Source organism: Metopolophium dirhodum, chromosome 1 (genome assembly GCF_019925205.1).
Source record: "Metopolophium dirhodum isolate CAU chromosome 1, ASM1992520v1, whole genome shotgun sequence".
Taxonomy (NCBI): Eukaryota; Metazoa; Arthropoda; class Insecta; order Hemiptera; family Aphididae; genus Metopolophium; species Metopolophium dirhodum.
In genome coordinates, this window is record NC_083560.1 from 11,727,989 (window position 1) to 11,753,092 (window position 25,104).

The window sequence follows — 25,104 nt, forward strand, 5'->3', positions numbered from 1 at the left end:
GTAGTGATGTGATGGAAAACGATTTATATTTTTAATAATAATAAATATATTATAATAACAAATTAATTCAATTATAACCCACGATTGCCGCTAAAGAGCGGCTAGCTAACCCACCTACCGGCCATCAGTCACCACACATAATATTTTTAACACTGCGTTGTTGCCAAGGCTGGGCATTAACGAGTTAAAAAGTTAATTTTTCATTTTAAGAAGTAAGTTAAGTTAATTTATTTTGTTTTTAATTTTATAATATTTCACTATTTCAGTCTATTTCGTTTTCATGTCAAAAAATATGTATCGTAAATTGTTTAAAGTTAAAAATTTATATCATTCAAATCTAACCTATATGGAAATATTGCATAAAGTATTAACACTATATCCTATAATTTAGTTTTGGGTTGGAAAAAATGAAGTATGCTAGCGTTGTATAAACAAATTAACTTTTCTTTAACTTAATAAAAAGTTAACAAAATTTGTGTATTAACTTTTAACTGAACTGAGTTAAATTAACTTTTAACTTTTAACTTTTTGTTATTGGTGCATATTAACTTAACTGAGTTAAAAAAAAATCATTAACTTGCCCAGCCTTGGTTATTGCATTTTCAACTGTTATAGACGCGCATTTACGTGAAGCAATTATTGTTGTAAACGTTTTTTGCCGTATCCCTTTGTGCGCTGAACATTTTTTTTTGATTTTATAATCATTCGATATCGTTGTTTAATTAACTATTACCTATACTGTATAAAAAGTATTAATAGTACTTATATAGGTACGATGACTGCACCAAGTTTAAAAAGGGTAAGTGAAATAATATTTTTTACAAACATTTTTCTGTAGACTTCAGACGGTAACTCGTATGGTACATTGGTACCTACGTATGTACGAAAAGGTCAGGCCATGCATAGTTTAAACTTTAAGTACCTACTTACCTATTATCAAACTTTTAAGTAGGAATATTACGTATTCTCAGCGTCAACTTTTATTCGATATTTTAATTTTCAAGCGAGATATGATCATTTTATTTTATGTTTGTAAGATGGTGACTAGAAATACAGTTATTATAGGTAGTATAGGTAGATACACATGTTAAGTACTTTTTTGACATTAAAAAGATCACTAATTTTCTTTTTTTTTGAGAAATATCCCCACTCGTACGCACGTACGCGTAGAAGTACGCGCTACTAGTGAGAAACGGTGGTGGTGTGTATTGAGCGTGTGGCGGACCAACTACCGCAGACGATATTCAGTCGCGGGCTCGCCAGAGAGGCGATATGTTGTCATTTAATGGTATCGGTGATCTACGTTTTCTTATAATATAATATATATATATATATATTATAATTATTATTCCATCGTCGCTGCCAAACCAGTCGGTGTTTCATTTTCAAATTCACTCTTGCTGCAACGCCGTTTCACCCCCGTAAGTACTTTTATCATTTGTGAACTTCAATTGTTATTATTAAAAATGCTTTTTTTTACTCGTAATATTATGCAGTGTGGTCTGCAAAATCTTGTTTGATTACTGTATTAATACAAGTGGTATTTATTGCTTCAATATGAATATAAATTATTTTAACTTATACTGTGCTAGTAAATATATAATTTAATTAATGATTAAAATAACCTTATATTTACACAGTAAAAATCATACGCCCGTAAATTTTAATTTAATTTTACCGAATAGTAGTTACTACTGTAGTCACTGTACTTCAAGTTTTTATTAAGCCCAACCATGTCCACTGTTCATCTCAAAACTTGTTCAAGTGTAAATGACAAAAACATGTCAAAAGTTTAGTTTTTATACCATATTTTTAGCTATTTATAACACATTATGGACAACCTATTTATCTTTTCTGATAATTGTCTAGTACATTTGCCCCACCTCCCTAATCGCTGTATTTGGCCAATGTTGTAGACTGTTTTAGCCAATTTTGTAGCCCATTTTGTACTTTTAAACAAGTGTTCTCATCACCATCACATTTGTTTTTCTCGTTGTGCATACACTGTCATTATCTTCATCATAGGTGTGTTTTTTTTATTGTGAACTTCAAAACTGAGTTGTTTTGAAAATTGAGCACTTTGAAATGTAAATTTTAGATGCATCCAATCATACATGGCATGATTCTAGTATTGATTGGCTAGTACAAATACTGACAACATTTACATTTAAATGTAAATGTTTGATTTAAAATATTTTATGGTCTTTAGTCTAAAATTCAGTAAATGGAATTTAAATAATTGCAATAAACTAAAATATTTTTTAATAGTTTATACTTAAAGTTCTTCAGATGTACACTCTCATTAACTTAATATGTTGTGTTTGTTTTTTTAAATTTGACATGCATAAAAGTGTTGTTTACCATATAAAGTACTTTTACATTAATAATATCATGTGCTGGAGCATTCTATAAAACATGACTTCATTTTAGTATTGATTGGCTAGTATAATAACTGAAAATATTTACATTTAAATTCATATAATTTCAAAAAAAAATTGATTTAAAATATTATATGTTCTTTAGTCTAAAATACAGTAACTGGAATTTACATAATTGCAATAATATAAAATATTTTTTAATAGTTTATGCTTACAGTTCTTCGGTCTTTGCTGATTTTTTATTTCAATGAGTGGGTAGCCAAATTGGCAGACAGTATACATATATTACGTATCTTTAACACAATATTATGGTAAAATGATTCTACAGATACTATTTATTGAGCAGTATAAGTCACTTACTACCAGGCTTAATACATACATACTTGCATAAAGATCGTAGTATTATAATTCATGTAGTAATCGTATAAAAGTGTATGTGGCGGAGTGTGGCTGTGTATACTTACAGTTCTTTGGCTGTACGCTCTCATTAACTTAATGAGTTGTGTTTGTTTTTTTAATTTAACATGCATATAAGTGTTGTTTGCCATTTTAAGTACTTTAACATTAATAATATCATGTGCTGGAGTATCCTATAAGACATGACTTTATTTTAGTATTGATTGGCAATAGTTGTTCTTATATATAAATAATGTTGATACTTACTCTTTTTTCTTCGGTCTTTTCTGATTCTTGATTTCTATGAGTAGGTATCAACATTGGCTTACAGTATACATATGTTACATATCTTCAACACAATATTATGGTACAACGAAACTACAGATACTATTTATTGAGTAGTTGAAGTCACTTACTATTAGGCTTACTACATACATACTTGCATAAAGATTGTAGTATTATGATTCATGTAGTTATAGTATAAAAGTGTATGTAGCGGAGTGTGGCTGTGTATACTTACAGTTCTTTGGCTGTACGCTCTTATTTACTTAATTTGTTGTGTTTGTTTTTTTAATTTAACAAGCATAAAAGTGTTGTTTATCACATAAAGTACTTGTATGTGTAGTATGTGGCTGAGTGTAGCATGAAATTGATCTGGTCTCAACAACTATGGTACATTTTAATATTTCTTGTTCCTGGCCCTCCTATATATAATTTCGGATTCTTTGATATGGTCAACACCTGGATTTTGCAGGTGTCCTGAAAATATGCTGATATTTCTATCAGGTTTTGTTTTGTCTACTCCAATAGGAGTTAGCCTATCCAAAGGGATCGATAGAAGATGATTTTGCTGTCTCTGTCTATTATAATTGTGTATTAATAATAATTATATTAGGTTTTTATTAATCACCTATTTAGACGGTATGATTGATGTAACAATGTGATATGAACCATGTACAACGTGACAACTGTTTGTTTTTATTGCCAGCGATTATAAACAATAAGTAAATTGTTAAAAATCTTGGTTTTTCAAAAGCCAAGCATTATTATTAATTCTAACTAGTGTGTCAGATATAAGTGTATTATCTTATTTTAATTTTTTAAAAAAATTGTACTTATTCTTCAAGAATGGGTTAGGTTAATGGGCCCCACTATGTTTGTATATTAACTTTGGTTTTCTAAACAAGAAAGTTATCATCATTAATTAACAGTCGTTGGTTATTTCAAATTTTTTTCACCTGTGGGTACATTTCTTGCTTACTGCCACTAAAACATCCACCAACGTTACACATACTTAATTAGCGATTATTAGCAGAATTTTAATTTTGTTTGATTACTGTATTGTTACTTACTAGTAGTTTTTAATATTTAATAAAATAGTTATTTAGTAATCCACGAATTGTAAATAATTGGCTATAGTGTTTGATGCAATATTGAAATGTCCACCTACATATAAAGTATCATTTTTTACTAGGAATTCCAAATTAGTTTTAGTAGAAAATAAAACAAATCTACTTTCTTTATCAATGAGTTATATAATTTTTTCTTTTTTTTAAATAATATTTATCTCATCTAAAACATTACGTATTTATTTTCTCGCTATAGGTAAGTTTGACAAAGTTAAACTATGAAACTACATAACTACTTGAACGTAAACCATCTAATTTTTGTCGAATAAAATGTGACCACATTCTATCTAAACTTCAACCTCCACTCATATTTGTTTAATTTTCATAAAACATGTGCTTTGTATTCATTGCCATATCTGTTTCTAAGGTACATTAGTGATTACTATTGTCTAGAGTAGTTGATTATATAGATTTCCTCGATATATCAAACACCAACACAAAAAAAAAAACATTCTGATATAATAACAAGCTAAAATTATTTATTGGTTTATGTGCTATTTAACATTGTTCTTTCAAAGTAAATTATAAAATGTATTTCTTGATTCGAAATTCAAAAAAAAAAATGCAAAAATTATAAAATAATAACAATAAAAATGAAAAAAAAATTGTTTTTATACACAACGTGCAACTTATGTACAATTTTCCTTACAATATCACAATCAAAATCTTTCAACTTTGTTACTGTTTTTGTATATTTATGTGTTAAATTAATACTTGTATTGGTTTTAATTTTTCAATTCAAATATACATATCGTAAGTCAATAACATAACGATGATATAATATAAAAATAACCTATATTAGAGTTATAAGAATATGAAGTTTGTAACAACATAATGATTACATCATATAAGATACAAAATATTTTAAACGATAGATGATTTTATAATGACAAATGTTGTTCTGTCTAAATAATTGTAAAACAAAATAATCCCTGTAAACTATTTATCATTAGTGAATTAAAATACTTAAATGTTAATCCCCTCTCTTCTTCTGGGAATTCCACAGCTCACCACCGCCCATATTCATCTTTATTATATTGATTGATGGTCAACCTAGCACATTGTCATATAGTTTTTAACATATTATTTTACTCTAGTAAGGTAATACAAAGTTGGTATATTGTTGTAATGAGTGAACTACTACGATTGGTATGATCATGAATTTGTACCTTTTGAGTCTTAAAAATGTTTATTTTATGAGTAGTCGCAATTATTATATCAAGTAAAAACAATTTTATGCTTGTTGATGTTGATTATTTCATACATACATTTTCTGGCACAATTGTAACACATTTACTTAATTGAAAATAATTTATGTATGCTATAATTTGTTTCTGAATTATGAATTAAAGTATTTTACATCAACTACCGACATTTCAAATATTTTTTATACAACACAATGTTTGAGTTTTTATTTTATTATTATATAATATTAATTACCAGTATAATTATATTCTCATCGTAATTAAAACAATAATTTTGTATACTTCTATAATAGCTATTTGATTAACTAATAACAAAATAGAATAAACAAAGATTGTATTATTTTGAAGATTCATTATATGTGTCAATATCATTGTGTATGATGATTGTAATATTAACATTCAACTGACATAGTAAAGTCAGGTATGATTTTATGAATTGTTCAATAATTGAATGGGCCCCTGGCGTGGTCTTAACGATTCGCAAGCTCATAATTGTTCATTTGATTACAGAGTACCTACATTGAAACAGAAAACACAATACATCAACAGTTAACAATCTTATAATGACATGTGTCGTAAAGAATATATAACAAGTAGCTGTTATAAAGGATATATAAATGATTTTATCTTTATTATGTATTTTAAAATAATTTACTAATCAAAAAAGTTTGATGTAAGTCATGTGGTAAATATGTTAATAAACATATATAAATATAAATAACACTGCTGGATAAATATTGTATAAAAAAAATTATAATTGTTTGTGTTGATATAAAATATTGAATCACTATTAAAATAAAAAGTAGTTTCTTTTTTATAACATTCGTGGATTTTGTATACGTTATGTTATAAAGAAATGTGGTTTTAAAAAGTTTAAATCAAAGATCACATTTTATAAATCACTACAAGCATAAAATATAGTTTTTATTTTGATAATTTCTTAATAAAATAACATCGGACAAATAGTTTTGTTTAATTCACTCAATACGTCTTATTATAAACAATATTTAGCAACATAAAATTGTATTTGTGCTAGGTTATATCATCGTCTTCACTCCCTGTAAATCAGATAGTAAAATATAATTTTATTGTTTCTCTAGAGGGTATACATTTTGTAGGAATTTTATTGTTTGAACGTTTTGTTGTTATTTTGGAATACAGAGTTTCATCAATATAAAGGTTACTTAGGTGGTTGACAATCGCTTCTGTACTTTTTTTTTACCAACATAATACATGGTAAACGAAATAATAATTATTTTTCTCACATTTTACTTAAATGTTTACTTAGATATAAAAGTGGCAATCATTAAGTAATAACCGAAACATAAATTTAAAAAGAATTAAAATTAAATTTATATTTTTACAATTTTTTTAAAGCATATAGTAAAATATTTTGTGTTGTTTGAAAGTGCCACACTACCTTTAATTTAATTTATTAAAAGTTTACAAAGGTTTAAAGTCATCCTCACTAATTCATTTTTTTTATGATTCAAGAAATGCAATTTTATATTATGCTGAAAAAAGAAACAAATTGATGTTACATTAATTTTTTTAAATATTTTTATACCCGTTATGGGTGTTGTGAATAATTGATTGCTAAAATGTTATTAATAAAACATATCTCGATCAAATGATAGTGTTTTGGTGGTTAATAATTCTTTTATATTTAGTATGTTATCTAGTAGCAAAATATATGACGAACCCATAGGTGTATATTTATATACCACTAATATAAGATATAAGATATATAATAAACAAAATTGTACAAAAAAAACTATACCAGCTGATAATATTGTTAAACAATTTAAAATTTTTAATGAAAAAAATATAAAATAGTTGTCCTACCAATATATCTGATGGATAAGCAACTGATTTAATAATAATGATATTTATTTATTGATTTTTTTTTTTATTGATCATTAGGTCCGGCATCTATAGCCATTAGCTGTTTGTTTATTTGTAGGGGAGAAAATTGTAGGTTGGTAAACACTTGTGTTTTTGGTTTGGCAAAATTTACAAGTGGGCACCCGCCACCCATAGGTATCTGCCATGTCCGAGTGGCGTCAAATATTTATGCTATATAACTATGTCTTCATATTCCATAGTGAATGTTCTGTTCAATGGGACACTTTGTATATTATCTTGTATGAACCGAAGTACGCAAATATTACGAAATGTATGCCCACAAGATATTAATAATATGACAGATATCTCATCATTAAAACATATTTTACATAATTCTACAATAATATCTGTAAAATAAAATAATCATATTTCAATTGTTTGTATATATTAAAATTGGCATTATTGATAACAACTAATAACATAGAAAAATAATAATTTCACTTCTTCACCAGATTTATACATTTAATTTAATACCTACATTATAAATATATAAATCAAAAATATATAACAACATCTTTAAAAACACATATTAGATAGAACTTATTTTAGTAATAAAAACTGTGTCAACAATATATCATCTTGTTAGTTATACATCTTAGTAAAAAAAAAAAATAAAAAAAAAGATGATTATTAGGATGTTGTACCCATCTCTGTCTTATGTTCTATTGTTTTATTCTTTCTAACACAGACCATACCAAATCTTATGTTTAGAATATATTTTACTTTATTCTAAATATTATAGTTAATTGACCTACACAACCAAATTTAAAGATAAACATTCAATCCAGCTCACTACCAAATTTAAAGCTAAACATTCAATCCAGCTTACTGTGTAAGCATTTTATAATTTTTAAGTATAAAGTGTTGAGCATTTTAAGTATTCGAGCAATCCTTTCTCAGTAATTGCACTTTTCCGGTTTCTCTTTGTACATGATTCATTACCTAATTCTGGAAAAAATCTTATCTCTAATCCAAGTCATGTTTTGCCCAATTGATAACACATAAAAACAATTTTTCTTCAAAAGAAACAGCAAGGAAATAAACTCCACCAAATCTTGAGAAGATAAAAACAGGAACACCTTTAACCACTTGTAAAAACTGTTTTTTATAAAATGCTTCAGAAGTTGATATCAATTCCGTTCGGTTGTGTGAGTCAGCTAATGCTTTGAAACCAATAAATTTGATGCATCAATACAGGTTCATCATATGTACATTTCATATTTCTATGTGTTTTACCTGATAATTGTCTAGTACTTATATCCAGTCAATATACTTTATAGCAGTGGTTCCCAATCTTATTTATTCTACGCCCCCTTTGTAGATTTTCAAAAATTTCGCGCCCCCCCACATATAAATTGAAAAAATTATAATTTTTTTGTTTACTTTACATTTTACAAATAAACTATATAATATTTAGAAAGACTACTTTTTTATTGATGATAGTAATTATAAAATATAAATAATTGTAAATAATATAGTATTATAATGAAGTTATAAATTGACGTGAGTAATTAATTAAATTAGTAAAAAATATAAATAATAGAATGTATAATAAAATTAACATTTAATGTGAAGGCTGACAACACTTTTCTTTGGACAATTTTTTAAAGTTCGGCTCGATGTTTGATAAAGAACACCTCAAGTCAGATTCGACATCCAAGCGATTTCTATGTTTGGTTTTTATAATGGCCAAGCTGGAGAACCCAGATTCACATAAATAAGTCGATGAAAATTGTACAAGGACTTGTAAGGCTTCATTTGAAATTTCAGGATAAATGGGTTGGTATTTTACCCAAAACTCTTCCAAAGAGCTGCCACTATTAAATTCAATTTTTGCGCGTGAATCGTTCTTCAGCTCGATTGCCTGTTCTTGAAATGTATCCGGCAATGTGTCTACGTTAGCACTGAATGGACAACTTGTTAGCGTATATTTCCAACTTTCGTTAGAAAAATCCGGAAAATATCGCATGAATTCATCAGTCAAACAGTCAAGATGTTCTATCACTTTACTTTTCAATCCAGCAAGACAAATAGATTTTTCCTCATCAGAGATAAGTTCGTTCAATCAACGGAAAGACGAAAAATTAGGAGTCTCTTTGTTTACTCGGCGTTTCCACAGCTGTATCTTTTCTAGAAATGAGTTTCTAGAATCTTTGGCGGTTATAATATTCGTATTCCTGCCTTGTAATTTGAGATTTAGGTTATTAATAGTTTCAAAAATATCTACTAGGTACGCAAAGTAGAATGTGAAGTTTTCATCGGTAAAATTCTCACGAAGATTGTCTTTTCCTAATTGTAGCATAATTTCAACTTCAGATTTTAATTCGTACAAACGTTCAAACATATTCCCTTTGGATAACCAACGAACCTCTGTATGGAATAATAAAACAGAATGCTCCGCGGACAGCTCTGAACAAAGAATCTTAAAAAGACGCGAGTTAAGTGCACTGCTTTTGATGGTGTTAACAACTTTATACATACTTCAAGTACATTTTTAAGTTCAGATGGCAGCGTTTTTGCAGTTAAAGCTTGTCGGTGTATTACACAATGAGAACCAATTATTGACGGTTTTTTATTTTTTGTTAGGCTTACAAAACCCGATCTTGACCCTAGCATTGCAGGTGCACCGTCTGTACAGACACCTACAACATTTTTCCAAGACAAACCATTCTGATCAAAAAATATGTCAATGGCAGACAAAACGTCACTGCCTTTTGAGGTGGAATTTAAAGCCTGGGAAAATAGAAGTTCTTCTGCGATGGACTGTTCATTTATAAAACGGCAGTAAACTAATAGCTGGCAACAATTGGCCACATCAGTTGATTCATCACACTGGATTGCAAAGAATACGGAATGTTTTAATTTATGAATCAACTGATTTTTAATGTCCAAAGCTAATTCATCTATACGTCGTTTCACTGTATTTGAAAGAGATAATTGAGCTATTTTCCTTTTGCTTTCTTTGCCAAGTACTATTTCAACAGCTTTAAGTATGCTAGGTTTAATTAATGTTTCACCCAAGGTATGGGGTTTCTTTTGCTGAGCCACCATGAAGGCGATGTGATATGAAGCTTCAACAATTTTTTCATTATTCTGTTGAAACTCACCGGTATGGTCAATTTTCATTTTACTTAAAGAATTTTTTTTAGCAACAAAAAACTCTTTAGGTTTTCCTTTTAGCATCGGATGAGCTGTGGTTAAATGTCGTTCTAGTCGACTAGGTCGGAGGGCATCGTTACTTAATACAACGTGACAAATAACACACTGAGGCTTTTGGACACCATCTTTTTCAATGAACGTAAAACCAAATTTGACATAATCATCGATATACGTTCTTATTTTCGGAGGAGCCATTACTTTGATATACGTGCACTCTCGACGACTACTTACTACGACACTGACGTGCACTGAGCAACTGCAAAATAATACTAAATCGAGTCTAAACTAATCTAATAGTTTTTTCCCCTGGCTTTTTCTTATCGTACTGATTAATTTACGGACGATGTGGCATGGTGCACTATGGCTAAACACTTGTAATCTTTATCGATTACTTTATCGACTTTAACGACCCTATATTCTATAACGATAACCAGTCTTTATTAATTTTTCATTTTTTCTCTTCATTTTAAATATAATAAAATTTGATAAATAAAAATTTTACTTTGTGATGACTGCTTGCGCCTCCCCAGCGATGTGTATACGCCCCCCAAGGGGGGCGCGCCCCCCAGGTTGGAAACCGCTGCTTTATAGGCTTTTCCAGTGATTTTATACATGGCTCTATACATTTAATCGGGTTTCAAAAGTAGTTACATACGTTTTTATTTTATAGCTACTACAATTATAACCATGTCATACAATATTTAGACGGGTCCTCGAGCAACCTCATATTATCATAACCCTGTCCTCCCAAATTTGAATATTTCCTCGCTGCTTCTCTCAGTGTAATATAGATCAGGCACCTCCTCTACAGAAACCAATTTTTATTTACCGAACACTATACCTACTAACACTACAACACGACACGACTATCGACTTCGCTGTACTAAATAGTATTAAAAACCCACATTTTGTACGATTCAATGATTATGAAAATAATATTATTGTAGATAAAAATATATACTTGAAACGACGATAATTGACGAGATAATATTAAGAGTTTCATATATTGGTACCTGGTGGCTCATACTAGTATTTGAAGTACCTACTAACAGACTGCTAATATTATACTATGAGTTCTATACTCTCATACCTATTACTATACCTCAAACCTGTCCTCACTATACTTCTTCTTAACTGCTTAACACAATAAAAAAAAAAAAAATTCACATAGCAAATATTAAGTTAATAACTAAAGTTACAATGTCCAATTTAGTGTGGGCAAAGTATACATAGACCGGGCAATGTAAACATTGCCCGAAAGTCTACTTTGCCCGTAACATATATAACGCTAGTAAAACTTGAAACAACTCTATAAACGGAACGATTTAAATTAATATCAATGAATTAAGTATGACGAGTTTAAATAAAAATATTAAGGTCAATGATACAATACATACAAAAATAAAAATATATACATACAATTATACAACTCGTATCCGTGTTGGGTGTATACACTTTAAAACTGACATGACATGTCACATAAACAATGTACATTACGTCTACAAGTTCAAAACTATTTAGAGATCTTGGCAGATTTTATGAAACTGGCAGAGTAATTATTACATAATGTAAATAAAATTTAAATAATTGGGATGATTTATTACCCAGTGAATTTTATTATATATAATATTTATGACATTTATGTCGACTAACTTTCAACCATATAAAACTAGTTCATATTGGAAATACATTAGAGATACCTATTAAATTGAAACTAAACCAAACCCATGATAGAATTACAATGATCATCATATATAACTTTAAAATAAATTATGGAATCACATAAATTACTAGAAAACAATATTGATTAAAAATAAAAAATATAAAGAACAATATACAAAAGTGTAAGACATCAGTGAAAGTCAACTTTGTCGATGGTATGCCTACAATTATATTTTCACTTCGATAACAGGGAGCTAATAATAATATTTTGGAAAGGAACAACGAATCTAACAATTATAAAACGGTTAAAGGCAAGAGGTATTTTAGCATTTTTAAATATAACAGCATATAATATAGTGATAAGGATAATGATGAATTTAAATTAATTAAATTTGATTTTTCAAAAATAGGATAATAATAATAAACTTGGTAATAAGTATAAAATATTAAAAATAAAAAAAAATTGTAGCAGTTATAAGTAATGGATAAAAAAAATAATAAAAATAATAAAGAAAAAAGTTAGATAAATAATTTTAAAACGGTGGAATACATAATTTAAGTACGCGTTATGGATATATAATAATAATGATGCAAACAAAACTGTATAAATTATGTGCCAATACCATTATCAGAAGAAATCTCCTAACACTAAGTACAGCAAAATACCGTTACGCACATACCAAATATGGTTATTGCTCACGATTTTGAAGGCCGCAAATATGTATTTTCTACAGACGACGCTGGTTAAATTTTGTAAATGGGCACTGAGCAAAGAAATGAAATGAACAACTTACATAGCGCATTTTAAAAAATATGCCGACAATCAAGTACGAATTAATACGTAACTATTATAACTATTGTAAGACATTAAATAAACAGTAGGTGGGTGCATAGTCTACGTTAGTTAAGCTTTCCTAGTAAATTGTAAAATTGTGTATAATATAATTTCATTTATTATTTATCAACTTAATTTAATATTAAAAATATTTTATACAAGTATTTTTTTAAGTCACGGAATATAACGCTTGTTTTTATTTCACATAAATTATTTAACTTCCTACAAATATCAAAATAGTCGTCGCATAACATGTACTGTTGCTGGGTGTTCGGTGAATGTTGATTGAGACGGTGGTGCAGGTGGCGTAATGAATATACAGAAGTCAAAATGATCAGCTTTCTCTTCGTCAACGACTCGTAACGGATACACTTCATATTTCGGGATTTTCGGCGGCTGGATTTTTCTATCTAATCCATAGACATCTACAGAGACGTTCGGATTATTGTTTTCAAATGTTTTCACGTCAGATAATGGCGTTGGGAACGTGATGCCGCTAAAATCATGTTTTTTATAATTGTCTCCGACATAATATTTATATTTATCGGTTAAATTATCTGCTACATGCCTCGCCAGAATCGCCCACTTGAAACACTGTTGGTCTGTGTTCTAAGGATTTATTGTGCCCAGTTTCCTATCAATAAATTCTGGAAATTTTATGTATGACGGTCCACCCATCGACCCATGTACACCACCAACAATAACCCGTCTATTGACTCCAAAGTAAATCTGTACTTCATGTAATGAAGCTGTAATCATCTTTACCCTTCGACAACTTAACGTACCTCTCTATAATCATTCCAATATCGATTTCCGGGAAAATTTCGAGATACCGAAGCTGCCCGGGAGTCTCTTATGAGTCCCAGCGTAATTGCCGCAGCTCCATAATATGTCTCATGCACGATCCCGTCTACCAGACAGTAAGACCGTGGGCCTCTTCGATGTAGAAGTAATGGTCGCAGGTGGAAAAGTTATGTATTCGATTATCCTAAATAAATAATAAACTGGCATACGTGTGTAATAATTTTATTATATTATTCATACAAATATAGTATATCGTATTTAACATTAATAACTGGTAGAAGTTTTTATAATTATTAAATAATATTGTAATATAGTAAAAATTTCAATTTTCTAAAAAGGGACTGTCTCGTTTCAATGGCCCCACACTTTGTTTTTTGGATAGATCTTTCAGTTTTTGTGCACAAACGATTGAACTTGGTGCACATTTCTGCACAAACGATGCACAAACGTTTGGCGTGGTCAAAAGTTCAAATTTCGTAGAAATTATTAATTTAAAACCAAATATTGTTGGGCAGTAAATTGGAAACTGAAAACATAGTTTTTTTGATGGACGATTTAGTAGAAGTGTCATATAAAAAATTTATGAATACGTCGGACAAGAATATAATACTAATACATACGTAACTGCATTCACAACATCAAATGCTGATAAGATTATATAGGTACTATGTTAGATAATCTCGGTGAGAAAGTCGTATATTACGATACGATAGTGTATTTTATATTTGCGATGATGCCAAAGTGAAGACGGGGTGCATGCTAAGTGATACGATCTAGAGATACTAAGTAACACGACAATATGATTATACATAATATATATGCATAAAAGCACCAAAACCACAAAAAATGCCACATTTTTTAAATTATTGTGTAGAAGCAAATAAATCTATAGGAGCCACACACAGTGCTAAGTAAATGTATGAACTATTAATAATTGATTTTTTAGTATTTTTGACCGACTATTTTTTTTTGATTGATTTTATTAATATTTTAAAAACTTACCCATACTAATAAATTTGTATTTTATTGTTTTCTTCTATTGTTTATGACTAATTAATATGACAAAATATGTCTAATAATCATATCTATACATATATTTAATATTAGTACGATTTTTTTTTTACAGTCTTAGAAGTAGTACATAATAATTTTCACACAACGTTAGAAAACTAATTAATAGCTACATGTGGTGTTCACAACAATTTTGGAAATAATCGCCAAAATTGCAGGGGTAAAATGAGTGATTTTTCCATGTCGAATGGCTGATTCCGCTTCTGGCTAGGTATTCTAGCTATGATTTCGAGTATTTATTTTGTAAATTATATGAAAATGTTTACAAATTAAAATGTGATCGTGGCCATGCCAGCTGGAATCAGCATTTGTCATGGGGGAGCTTGGTTTGGGATCATGATTCAGGTCCCCGATATTTGAATGATCTAGCTTTTAAATTGTGCTTATATAAATATTTTGATATCGAGAACTTGGAGTTGAGGGACGTTAGGCTGGGTAAGAATTATTGGCAGCATTTAACGTTTAAAATTTTTCTCGCTATGTAAAAACGTAGATACTAGACATTTAAGTTATTTAGATTTAAATTTATCCAACATACTCCTCATAGAATCATACATATATAAGCATAAAATATAAGTAACGTACAACTGAACAATTAACTGTGACTGTACACACACCGTATGAGCACTATATGGTGGTGTTTGGGGCTGGGAAGCGAAATTTGAAAACGTGTCAAAATTACATATATTAGCATCTGGATGTTCAGACATTGAGGTTGGATGGTATGGTTCGGCTACAGACATAAATTATGTGGAGTTTATAAGTAATAATAAAGATTCGGATCAAAATTGCATACAAACAGATAAACAAAGTAAACAAACGAGTAAACAAATAAACAAGAACATGGACTCTGAGATTAATCATGAAAAAAGAGATCAAACGTATGATGAAGTAACCAAAACCACAAAAAATGCCACATTTTTTAAATTATTGTGTAGAAGCAAATAAATCTATAGGAGCCACACACAGTGCTAAGTAAATATATGAACTATTAATAATTGATTTTTTAGTTTTTATTTATATTTTTTAGTATTTTTGAGCGACTATTCTTTTTTGATTGATTTTATTAATATTTTAAAAACTTACCCATACTAATAAATTTGTATTTTATTGTTTTCTTCTATTGTTTATGACTAATTAATATGACAAAATATGTCTAATAATCATAATAGTGGGTATAATAAAACTCAGTGTCATCAAATTCAGGTTTATTTAATGTCTAAAAAACTGTATAGCATCAGCAGTAGATGAATTAAATGTCTGTGCCGCCATTTTCACTTTCATAATATTTTTCCTCCTCTGAATCTGAACAGATATCAATTTATTAGCTAAATGCAACCCTATGCTCCCTTGAGCATTATTTTACCTAAAAACGAAAACAATTTGTCACGAGTTATTTGTTATGAACATAATATAATATTACATACCTAACATTCATATAATATAATATTACATAACATAATATTCGGATTATTACTCATGGCAGTATAGCGCTAATAATATTTAAATGTAAACAACCGATTATGTGGTAAGGCGACTGATGTGATAGTGTGATACTTATAATAATATTGCTGATAAGAGGCGCTAGTTAAATGAGCCGACCATGACACGTTTTCAAATTTCGCCTGCAGGATGGTGCTTAGTGATAGTGGTAACTCTCATATACTTTTATACAATGTCATGTAATTCTTTATTATAATATTATGTACAGTACATACAGAGAAATTGAAATGTCGTCAATGAACGTTTTATAATTAATACATTATTATAGCATTAATGTGCTACGTACGGGACCCCTCTACTCCGCTCCTACACATAGTTGGAATATACGAATTTCTAATGTACTAGGATAACACATAGATGGTTGGTATGATGTCAGCGTAGTGCACAAGACCCTGGGAGAGCAACATTATAATTGTTAGCAACAGATTCAGCATCCGCCAACGGCCAGATGATAGAACCCGAGCCTGTAAGAATATCTGCGGGAACTCTGCGACGTGCAATAGATTCTATGAATTAGATATTGACACTGTGATATTACGGCCGTGGGTATACGCACTTATTATAACGATACCCCACATCGACCAAAGGAACATCTGCAACCCTGAGTCATAGGTCAGTGTTCGCACTACGAAATAGTCTACCATCTAATTATGGAAGGCCCCACGGACTGTGAGAACCACCGACGAAGTCCGCCAGGGATCTAGTAAAGGGAAGGGATAGGACTATATGGACCCATGGGAGCGGCCCATTATTCAGACGTGATCTTGCCACCGAGTATTTTTTTTGTAAATTATATGAAAATGTTTACCAATTAAAATGTGATCGTGGCCATGCCAGCTGGAACCAGCATTTGTCATGGGGGAGCTTGGTTTGGGATCATGATTCACCCACACAGCAATTTTAAAATATATAAATTTTCACAATATTTGAAAAAGGTTTTACTGCCAATATTTGTTTCAAAATATTGTGCAAATATTTTGTAAATATTTGATCCACAAATATTTTCACCCAAATATGATGAACGTATTTTGAAAACATTATACACCAAATATTTTAAAACAGTGTTCCATTCAATGTTTTGTAAATATTTGATCGACAAATATTTTTACCCAAATATGATGAACGTATTTTGAAAACGTTATACACCAAATATTTTAAAATAGTATTCCATTCAATCTTTTGAAAATATGTGATTTACAAATATTTTTACCCAAATATAATAAACGTATTTTGAAAACGTTATACACCAAATATTTTAAAATAGTATTCCATTAAATCTTTTGAAAATATGTGATTTACAAATATTTTTACCCAAATATAATAAACGTATTTTGAAAACGTTATACACCAAATATTTTAAAATAGTATTTCATTCAATCTTTTGAAAATATGTGATTTACAAATATTTTTTCCCCAAATACGATGAACGTATTTTGAAAATATTATACACTAAATATTTTAAAATATTATTCCATTCGATGTTTTTATAAATGCTTAAAATTGTTGGTAGTGATATCGCACGCGTGACCTAGCAGAAATTTAAAAAAAAACGTACCTAATACCTATGAACCTATTATATACCTATGTTCTACTTTTACCCAATCGATAAATTATAAACATGTAGGTTAGGGTGGTCCTTAATTTTAAACTTTCAAACTTTTTATTGAGCACCCCCAAATTTTGTTCATTACTATAAGAAAATAATTTGGGTTAAATTTGGTGATGATAACTGACTGTAGGTACGTAGGTACGATGCATTATTGAGACTGTCCAATTCGTACGATAAGATAAAATGAATAACCTATAATATATAATATAATATAACAACATATTATATAGAGATACTGTATATTTATACCTAAAGGTATAGTATATTAATATATAATATTATATATTATTATATATATACTGTATAAGGTACTACGTATTTTAATGTTTTACGACTTTTTTATATGCACGTTATTTTATTCATTAAAACTTATAATAATAGGGTAGTGTATATAATTGTAATCATATCATATAATTGTGTACCCATTATATATCTAATATATACCTATAAATTATATAATTTATTATTTCAACTAATAATGAGCGAGTTGCGAATATTATTCAATTTGATCAGACAAGAGAGACATCATAATATTAGTATTATATACCTATTAGGATCACAGTAAAAGATAAACGTAATAATTACATAATAAAATAATTTTTTGTAAGTACCTACCTAGTAGGTACCTACCTACCTATAGGTAAACATATTATAAAGTAGTTACCTATTGAATTTTATTTTGTATTTGGAAGTATTAATTCTAAAATTATATATATTTCTCTGTGAGCATGGTATTTTTATGCTTTATTCATAAAATCTATTATATTATATAAATTCAGAAAAGTAGCGTGTCGACGAGGCGTATTTTTTAACCCTAAGGCCAAAAGTCACTGCAGGCTACAGTGGTGGAAATATTTGGTAATAGAACTTGTTTAAGTCATGTATCTTAATCTTACAAAAAGACTAACACCACGTTTTTAATTTTTGGTTCATTTCCCAATTTTATGGATAGTTTTTTGTGTTTCCTGAACATTATGAAAAATGGACGTATCTGGTTTTTGCACCGGGGCCTTCAATTGAATTTACATATATATTGTACCTACATATTTTGTACACATATAAAACATACATAATATATAGTGTACCTACCTATAGACATAATAATAATGTATAATTTAGGTTTAAATATAATTATATGGCTACATAATTCATAATTATTATTTATTTGATATATTGTTTTTCTGAGTGGTAAGAATCTATATGCCTATAATAACATAATATAGTAGCTATATTATATTATATTGAATTTTATAAATCAATGATTCAAATGTTGTGTAAAGTAAAAAAAAACTATGATGTATATGTTACCGGAAATGTTGACAATTTAGGAAATGTTATCACTAGGCCCAGGAATTTGATGTTCTAAAAAAATATATAAAAAAAATGCATAAAATGACATTTATTTATTATTTTTTTTTTAAATGATATTAAAAATGTATATTTTATTGTAAAAATTGATTAATATTGTTTCGATACAAATTATTATTATTAATTAATTAAATAAAACTATATATTACCAATATACCTACTCCAATTATTTTTTTTTTATATTAGATTAGGTTAGGTTTTTTATAGTTAAAAATGTACGTTAAAAATTAATAGAAATGACAACAAAGATAAAATAAGCTTATAAAATTATTTTATATATCTACGCGGAGACATGAAATTATATCAAACACGGGTTTATGTCGATTGTGATAGCCGATTTTAAACACATGTGTGTCCCGGGCATCAAATCGCCTACAGTATCTGCCTACAGTTTATTAAATAATCGTAGATCGCGAAAATAATAAAGATAAAGATAATGAACGTTAATAATCAACAAGCTTTCTTACACATAAGCATTGACTAACTCGTAATGGCACCCACTAAGTTTGGTGTCAACTGTCAATATTTTCCGAGATCTAAAAATATCAGGTGGGGAAATGACTGATATCGATAAAATGGTTGATTGAAAAATGTCATGGATAACGCATATCGCAGTATTTATCTGTTTAATATATAACCTGTACATTCAACACGATCCGTTTAGTAGTAATTTATTAGTAGTGCAGTACTTATTTATTTTGTTATTAACTTAAAAATGGATTTAAATAAAATGCAAAATGAATTTAATAAAGCAATTTCATTAATTATTGATGCTAAACGTGATGACAACAAATCGTTCATGAATAATGAAGAATACGATCGTCGCATAGAAGACGTAAAATTATCCAAGACTCAAACAAAATGCAAAAAAAGATTATAGAAATATTCGTAAGTACGACGTTATTTTAATAAATGATAAAGAACGCTTAATTAAAGCCATGAACTATGATAATGACAGTATACGTTATTTCGTTGAAAATGAAGAGCTATTCAATATTCTTCACTCTACGCATATAGCTATCGGCCACGGTGGCCGCGATCGTATGATGGCTGAAATAAAGTTAAAATATTGTAATATAACAAAAGAAACAATAATGATTTTTTTGAGTCTTTGTACCGACTGTCATAAAAAATCATCTAATCCAAAAAGAGGTCTTGTTTCTAAACCAATTTTGCATTCAGCATACAACTCACGTGCACAAATAGATCTAATTGATATGCAATCGCAGAGTATAAACAATTACAGATTTATAATGAATTATCAGGATCACTTGACAAAATTTGTTATACTTAAACCACTAAAGACTAAACGAGCAGAAGAAATAGCATATAACTTAATGGAAATGTATACAACTTTTGGAGCGCCAGCAATTCTACATTCCGATAATGGAAGAGAGTTTGTTAATAGTGTAATTAATGAATTGCATACTATGTGGGGCGATGTTAAAATAGTGCACGGAAAACCAAGACATAGTCAGAGTCAGGGGTCTATAGAACGTGCGAACCGGGACGTGGAAGATATGTTGGCGACATGGATGGCGGAAACAAATTCAACAGATTGGCCATCTGGATTAAAATTTATCCAATTTCGAAAAAATCGTGCTTTTCATTCTGGTATTATTCCTTACCGAAAATATATTTTTCCAGTAGGAATATACTATGGAAATGAAAAACCACAAGACAGTAACGATTTCCTTTTAGACTTCATTACAGAAATCATAGATTTATCAATGAATGGGATCGTTATTAACAATGAAGTAAAAAAAGTTAAAATTGAACTAATGTGCTGTGATGCACCAGCGAAATCATTCGTACTACGTGTAAAGGGTCATTCTGGTTTTTTTCTCCATTTTTGTCCATTTTTGGACAAAAATGGAAGTATGAAAAGATTACATCAAGACTATGTACAAATGAAGTATGAAGAGCACCACATATCATCTACCATATCATGTGTTGCATTAATACCAGATACTGATATTGTACATTTATTTCCTCTTGACTATATGCATTTAGTTTGTTTAGGGGTCACAAAAAAATTAATAAGTCTCTGGTTAAATACAGGGCCAACCAATGTTCGTTTACCAAGCTGGAAAATAAAAAACATAACATCTTCACTTTATAAGATAAAAAAATGTATAACAAATGATTTTGCACGAAAGCCAAGAGCAATTGAAGAATTTAAACGATATAAGGCAACAGAATTTCGTCAGTTTCTTCTGTATACTGGTCCTATAGTATTAAAAAATATTCTCCCTGATGACTGCTATCAACATTTCATGGTATTTAGTGTAGCTTTAAGAATTCTTTTGATTTCCGAACAAAGTTCTAAATATTTATGTTATGCCCAAAAACTTTTGAAGTACTTTGTAGAGCGATTTCAACAAATATATGGATGTCACTTTATATCCCATAATATCCATGGTTTACTTCACTTAGTTGATGACTATCATCTGCATGGACCACTTGACAATTGTAGCGCCTTCACCTTTGAAAACTATATGAAGGAATTAAAGGGAATGCTTCGGAAGCATGAAACACCATTGCAGCAAATTGTTAGACGATACGAAGAGCGTTGCAATAATGAAAATATTGAAGTTATTAAACCCTCGCAATTCACATTTAGAGTTAATGACCCCGATTGTTTTTTCCTTTCAAATAGTGAAGATATTGTTCGTATTACTAAAATTAGTTCAAAAACTGACACCATAGTTGGTCAGAAATTTGAAAATAAAATAGATTTTTTTTTAAAGCCTATATGTTCTTCAAAACTTAATATATACAAAATTAAAAATTTAAGTGAAAATAATAAATTATGGAAAATATCGGATATTAAAACTAAAATGGTTGTTTTTGAAATAGAAAATGAACTTATAGCCATACCATTATTAAGATAAATATTATTTTTGTTTAGCAAAAATTAAGTTTGTAAAAAATGTTCACTCTTAAATTTGACAAAATATTTTTATTTTAATATGTTTTATAGTTTCATAGTTTTATATTCAATCAAATAAATTGTTTATTCATTTGATTCTTAATTTTTAGATTTTAAGATTTTAGAATTACCTGTATTTGAAAAAATTTAAGATACTTAAGTATAATATACTTAGGTACATAATAAGTAAATAATTATATATGTAAGAAATTAATACAGGCTATTAGCTATTGGCTTCAATTAGGTATAGCTGGTATACAGTATTGAACTGTTTTGTTGCTAATGTTGGCTGTAATTGTAACTTATTAAAGAAAACATTTAAAACCATAAATGGTAAATAATAGGACGTTTTTAATATATGTTGCTATACACTATGTATGAATAAATTATTTGATTGTATTTTCAAAATTAATTTTAGAACGGTTGTTTTAGTAAAATGTGGACTGTTGTTTGCTTCGAAGACAACAGCATAGCAGCTGTACCTCAATTTTGGTTTGAGAGAGGAGTATGCGCATGGCCCAAAAAATCACCGAGAAAATGTATAGAGCGACGCATAAAACCAAACGAAGTGGATTTTCAATACTTAAAAGTAAAAATTATTAAAAATAACATAAGTATGAAATAAAATACTTATTTATTTTATTGAAATTTGATGATTTAAATAATTTTATTAACTATATGATTACGATTTGAACTTTTTTTAGGCAGTCTTATTGATGCCCGTTCATTTGCTAAAGATAATTCTGAGGTTTCTTCAAATGAAATTTATGTGTTTGAAGAAAATAAAAAAAATAGAAACAAAAGTATTCAACGGTCAAGTGCTGGTTCATCTAAGGAATTCATTGTTCCTAAACTTCCAACGGTTTCTTCTGATGGTAACTATAATAGCTATTTAATAATATAACATATTATCATAGGTTCCTTTAATAATATTAAATTTCATAAAACCGGTTTTTAAAGTTAAAATCAGTTAATTCATTCAATAATGAATATATATATCTAATTTAATTATAGCATTTTAATGTATTAATTATAGTGATATTATGTGTTATTAAAAAATGTAGTATTCCTATTATTGTAATTTTATATATTCTCGTATTCAATATAAAGTCACTAAAACGTGAAATGCATATTTCAGAATCTGAAGATGAAGAAAATCCAGGCAATTCATGTTATCCAGATGCATCATCATTATCCCAAACTGATGAACTATTCGCCAATAATAGTCCATCAAACTCTGTTGAATCTCACAAGAAACACATAAAATATTTTATATATATTTTAAGAGATTATAGTAAAAACATTTGATCCTCTGCCAAATAGTGATCTAATAATATTATTGTGACAATAATCAAAAATATTCCTCGAATATACATCAAATATTTAAATTTAAGAATGAATATTGTTAAAAAATTGTAAAAATATAATTTTGCTGTGTGGGCAGGTCCCCGATATTTGAATGATCTAGCTTTTAAATTGTGCGTATATAAATATTTTGATATGGAGAGCTTGGAGTTGAGGGACGTTAGGCTGGGTGAGAATTATTGGCAGCATTTAACGTTAAATGTATCCAACACACTCCTCATAGAATCGAAAAATCATGAGAATATACTTTATCAGCTAGACATCGAAATTAATCACACGAGACTTAATATAACATAAACTAATCGATCATATAATTTCGGTAGTGTATAATATAATCTAGGTTACGTACATAATCGTCTATAATATGAGGAGGAGACGTGGTAAATGGTTATATTCTGTATATTTTAGTTTTTAAATATTTAGTTTGTAAAGAGGTAAGTTGTGGTGGTGGTGAGGAATGTTAGGTCCAGATGATAGAACGAGCGGCGGTGGGGGATGTCATCTCCTGGCGTGCCTGTAAGGGAAGGTCGGTTAGTACGATTCACACTGTTGTATTATAGCAGACGTAATTCACTCCATTTTAATTTGACGTATTAATTTTTTCTCGTGGATAAAAAAAATAATAAAAATAATGAAGTAAAAAGTTAGATAAATAATTTTAAAACGGTGGAATACATAATGTAAGTACGCGTTATGGATACATAATAACCTAACCATTTATTTTTAAACCAACATAAGAATCTGCATCAGAATTTATTTTTATTTTCATTTTTTCTAAAATTAAAACTTTGTACTGTGGTGATGATGTCCCATCTATAAGTGGTCCATCTAAATGTATATTTTCATATGTTATAAAAATATTATTGGGTTTTGACAAATTTGTTGTAAAAGATAACGATGCATTACGTTCCTCACATCTTTTGACTACCTGCTGGAGAGGTTTGTCGTTTTTACGAAGGAACCATTTTTTTCAACGTACTCATGTAATTCTCAAATTTGAAACAACTAACATTCTTAAGAGAACTGTAACTGTCGTTCTCTTCATGTAAATGAATCAATGCATGTATGTTGTGAGATATAAAATGTTCACCATATATAGAACCAAATTTTTTCACAAAATTATGCATAAATAATTTTGCATACTGTGATAAATGGTTATAATTTGGACTCAAATATATAGTCATAGCAATATTTAAAGATAGAAAATGTTGATAAATTGTATTAGGAACAATTGAATAAATTGCTATAGGTCCAACATATAAAAGAAATAATCTCAACTCTGTTGCCTTCCATCTAGCTAATTCATCTAATGACCTAGGTTTACGTACAAAATCACAAGGTATTTGTTTTTTTAATGTTAAAAGTCTTTCAGAAATTTGTTTTATAACACGAGTATTAAATTTTTGATTTTTTTAAATCAACACGAGCAATTTTATCACCTTTCCACAACATAAGTAGTTTTTTCATGGCACCAAGGCACACAGCATGCATGTAATCAATACT

At 28.8% G+C, this 25,104-nt stretch overlaps 2 protein-coding genes and 1 pseudogene across 2 annotated transcripts; 1 reads left to right on the forward strand and 2 right to left on the reverse strand.

Annotated features, from left to right (window-relative positions):
* Positions 1 to 330: 330 nt before the first annotated feature.
* On the forward strand, positions 331 to 23,681 carry LOC132937116 (uncharacterized). The gene is made up of 4 exons (XM_061003939.1): positions 331 to 1,421; positions 22,669 to 22,825; positions 22,941 to 23,111; positions 23,375 to 23,681. The coding sequence occupies exons 2-4, from the start codon at positions 22,744 to 22,746 to the stop codon at positions 23,542 to 23,544; spliced, it is 423 nt and encodes a 140-aa protein (XP_060859922.1). The 5' UTR covers positions 331 to 1,421; positions 22,669 to 22,743; the 3' UTR covers positions 23,545 to 23,681.
* On the reverse strand, positions 8,858 to 9,262 carry LOC132952875 (SCAN domain-containing protein 3-like). Its single transcript, XM_061025394.1, has one exon. It carries the CDS (start codon positions 9,260 to 9,262, stop codon positions 8,858 to 8,860), a length of 405 nt encoding a protein of 134 aa, XP_060881377.1.
* On the reverse strand, positions 9,359 to 10,647 carry LOC132952947 (zinc finger BED domain-containing protein 5-like; annotated as a pseudogene).
* Positions 23,682 to 25,104: the final 1,423 nt, after the last annotated feature.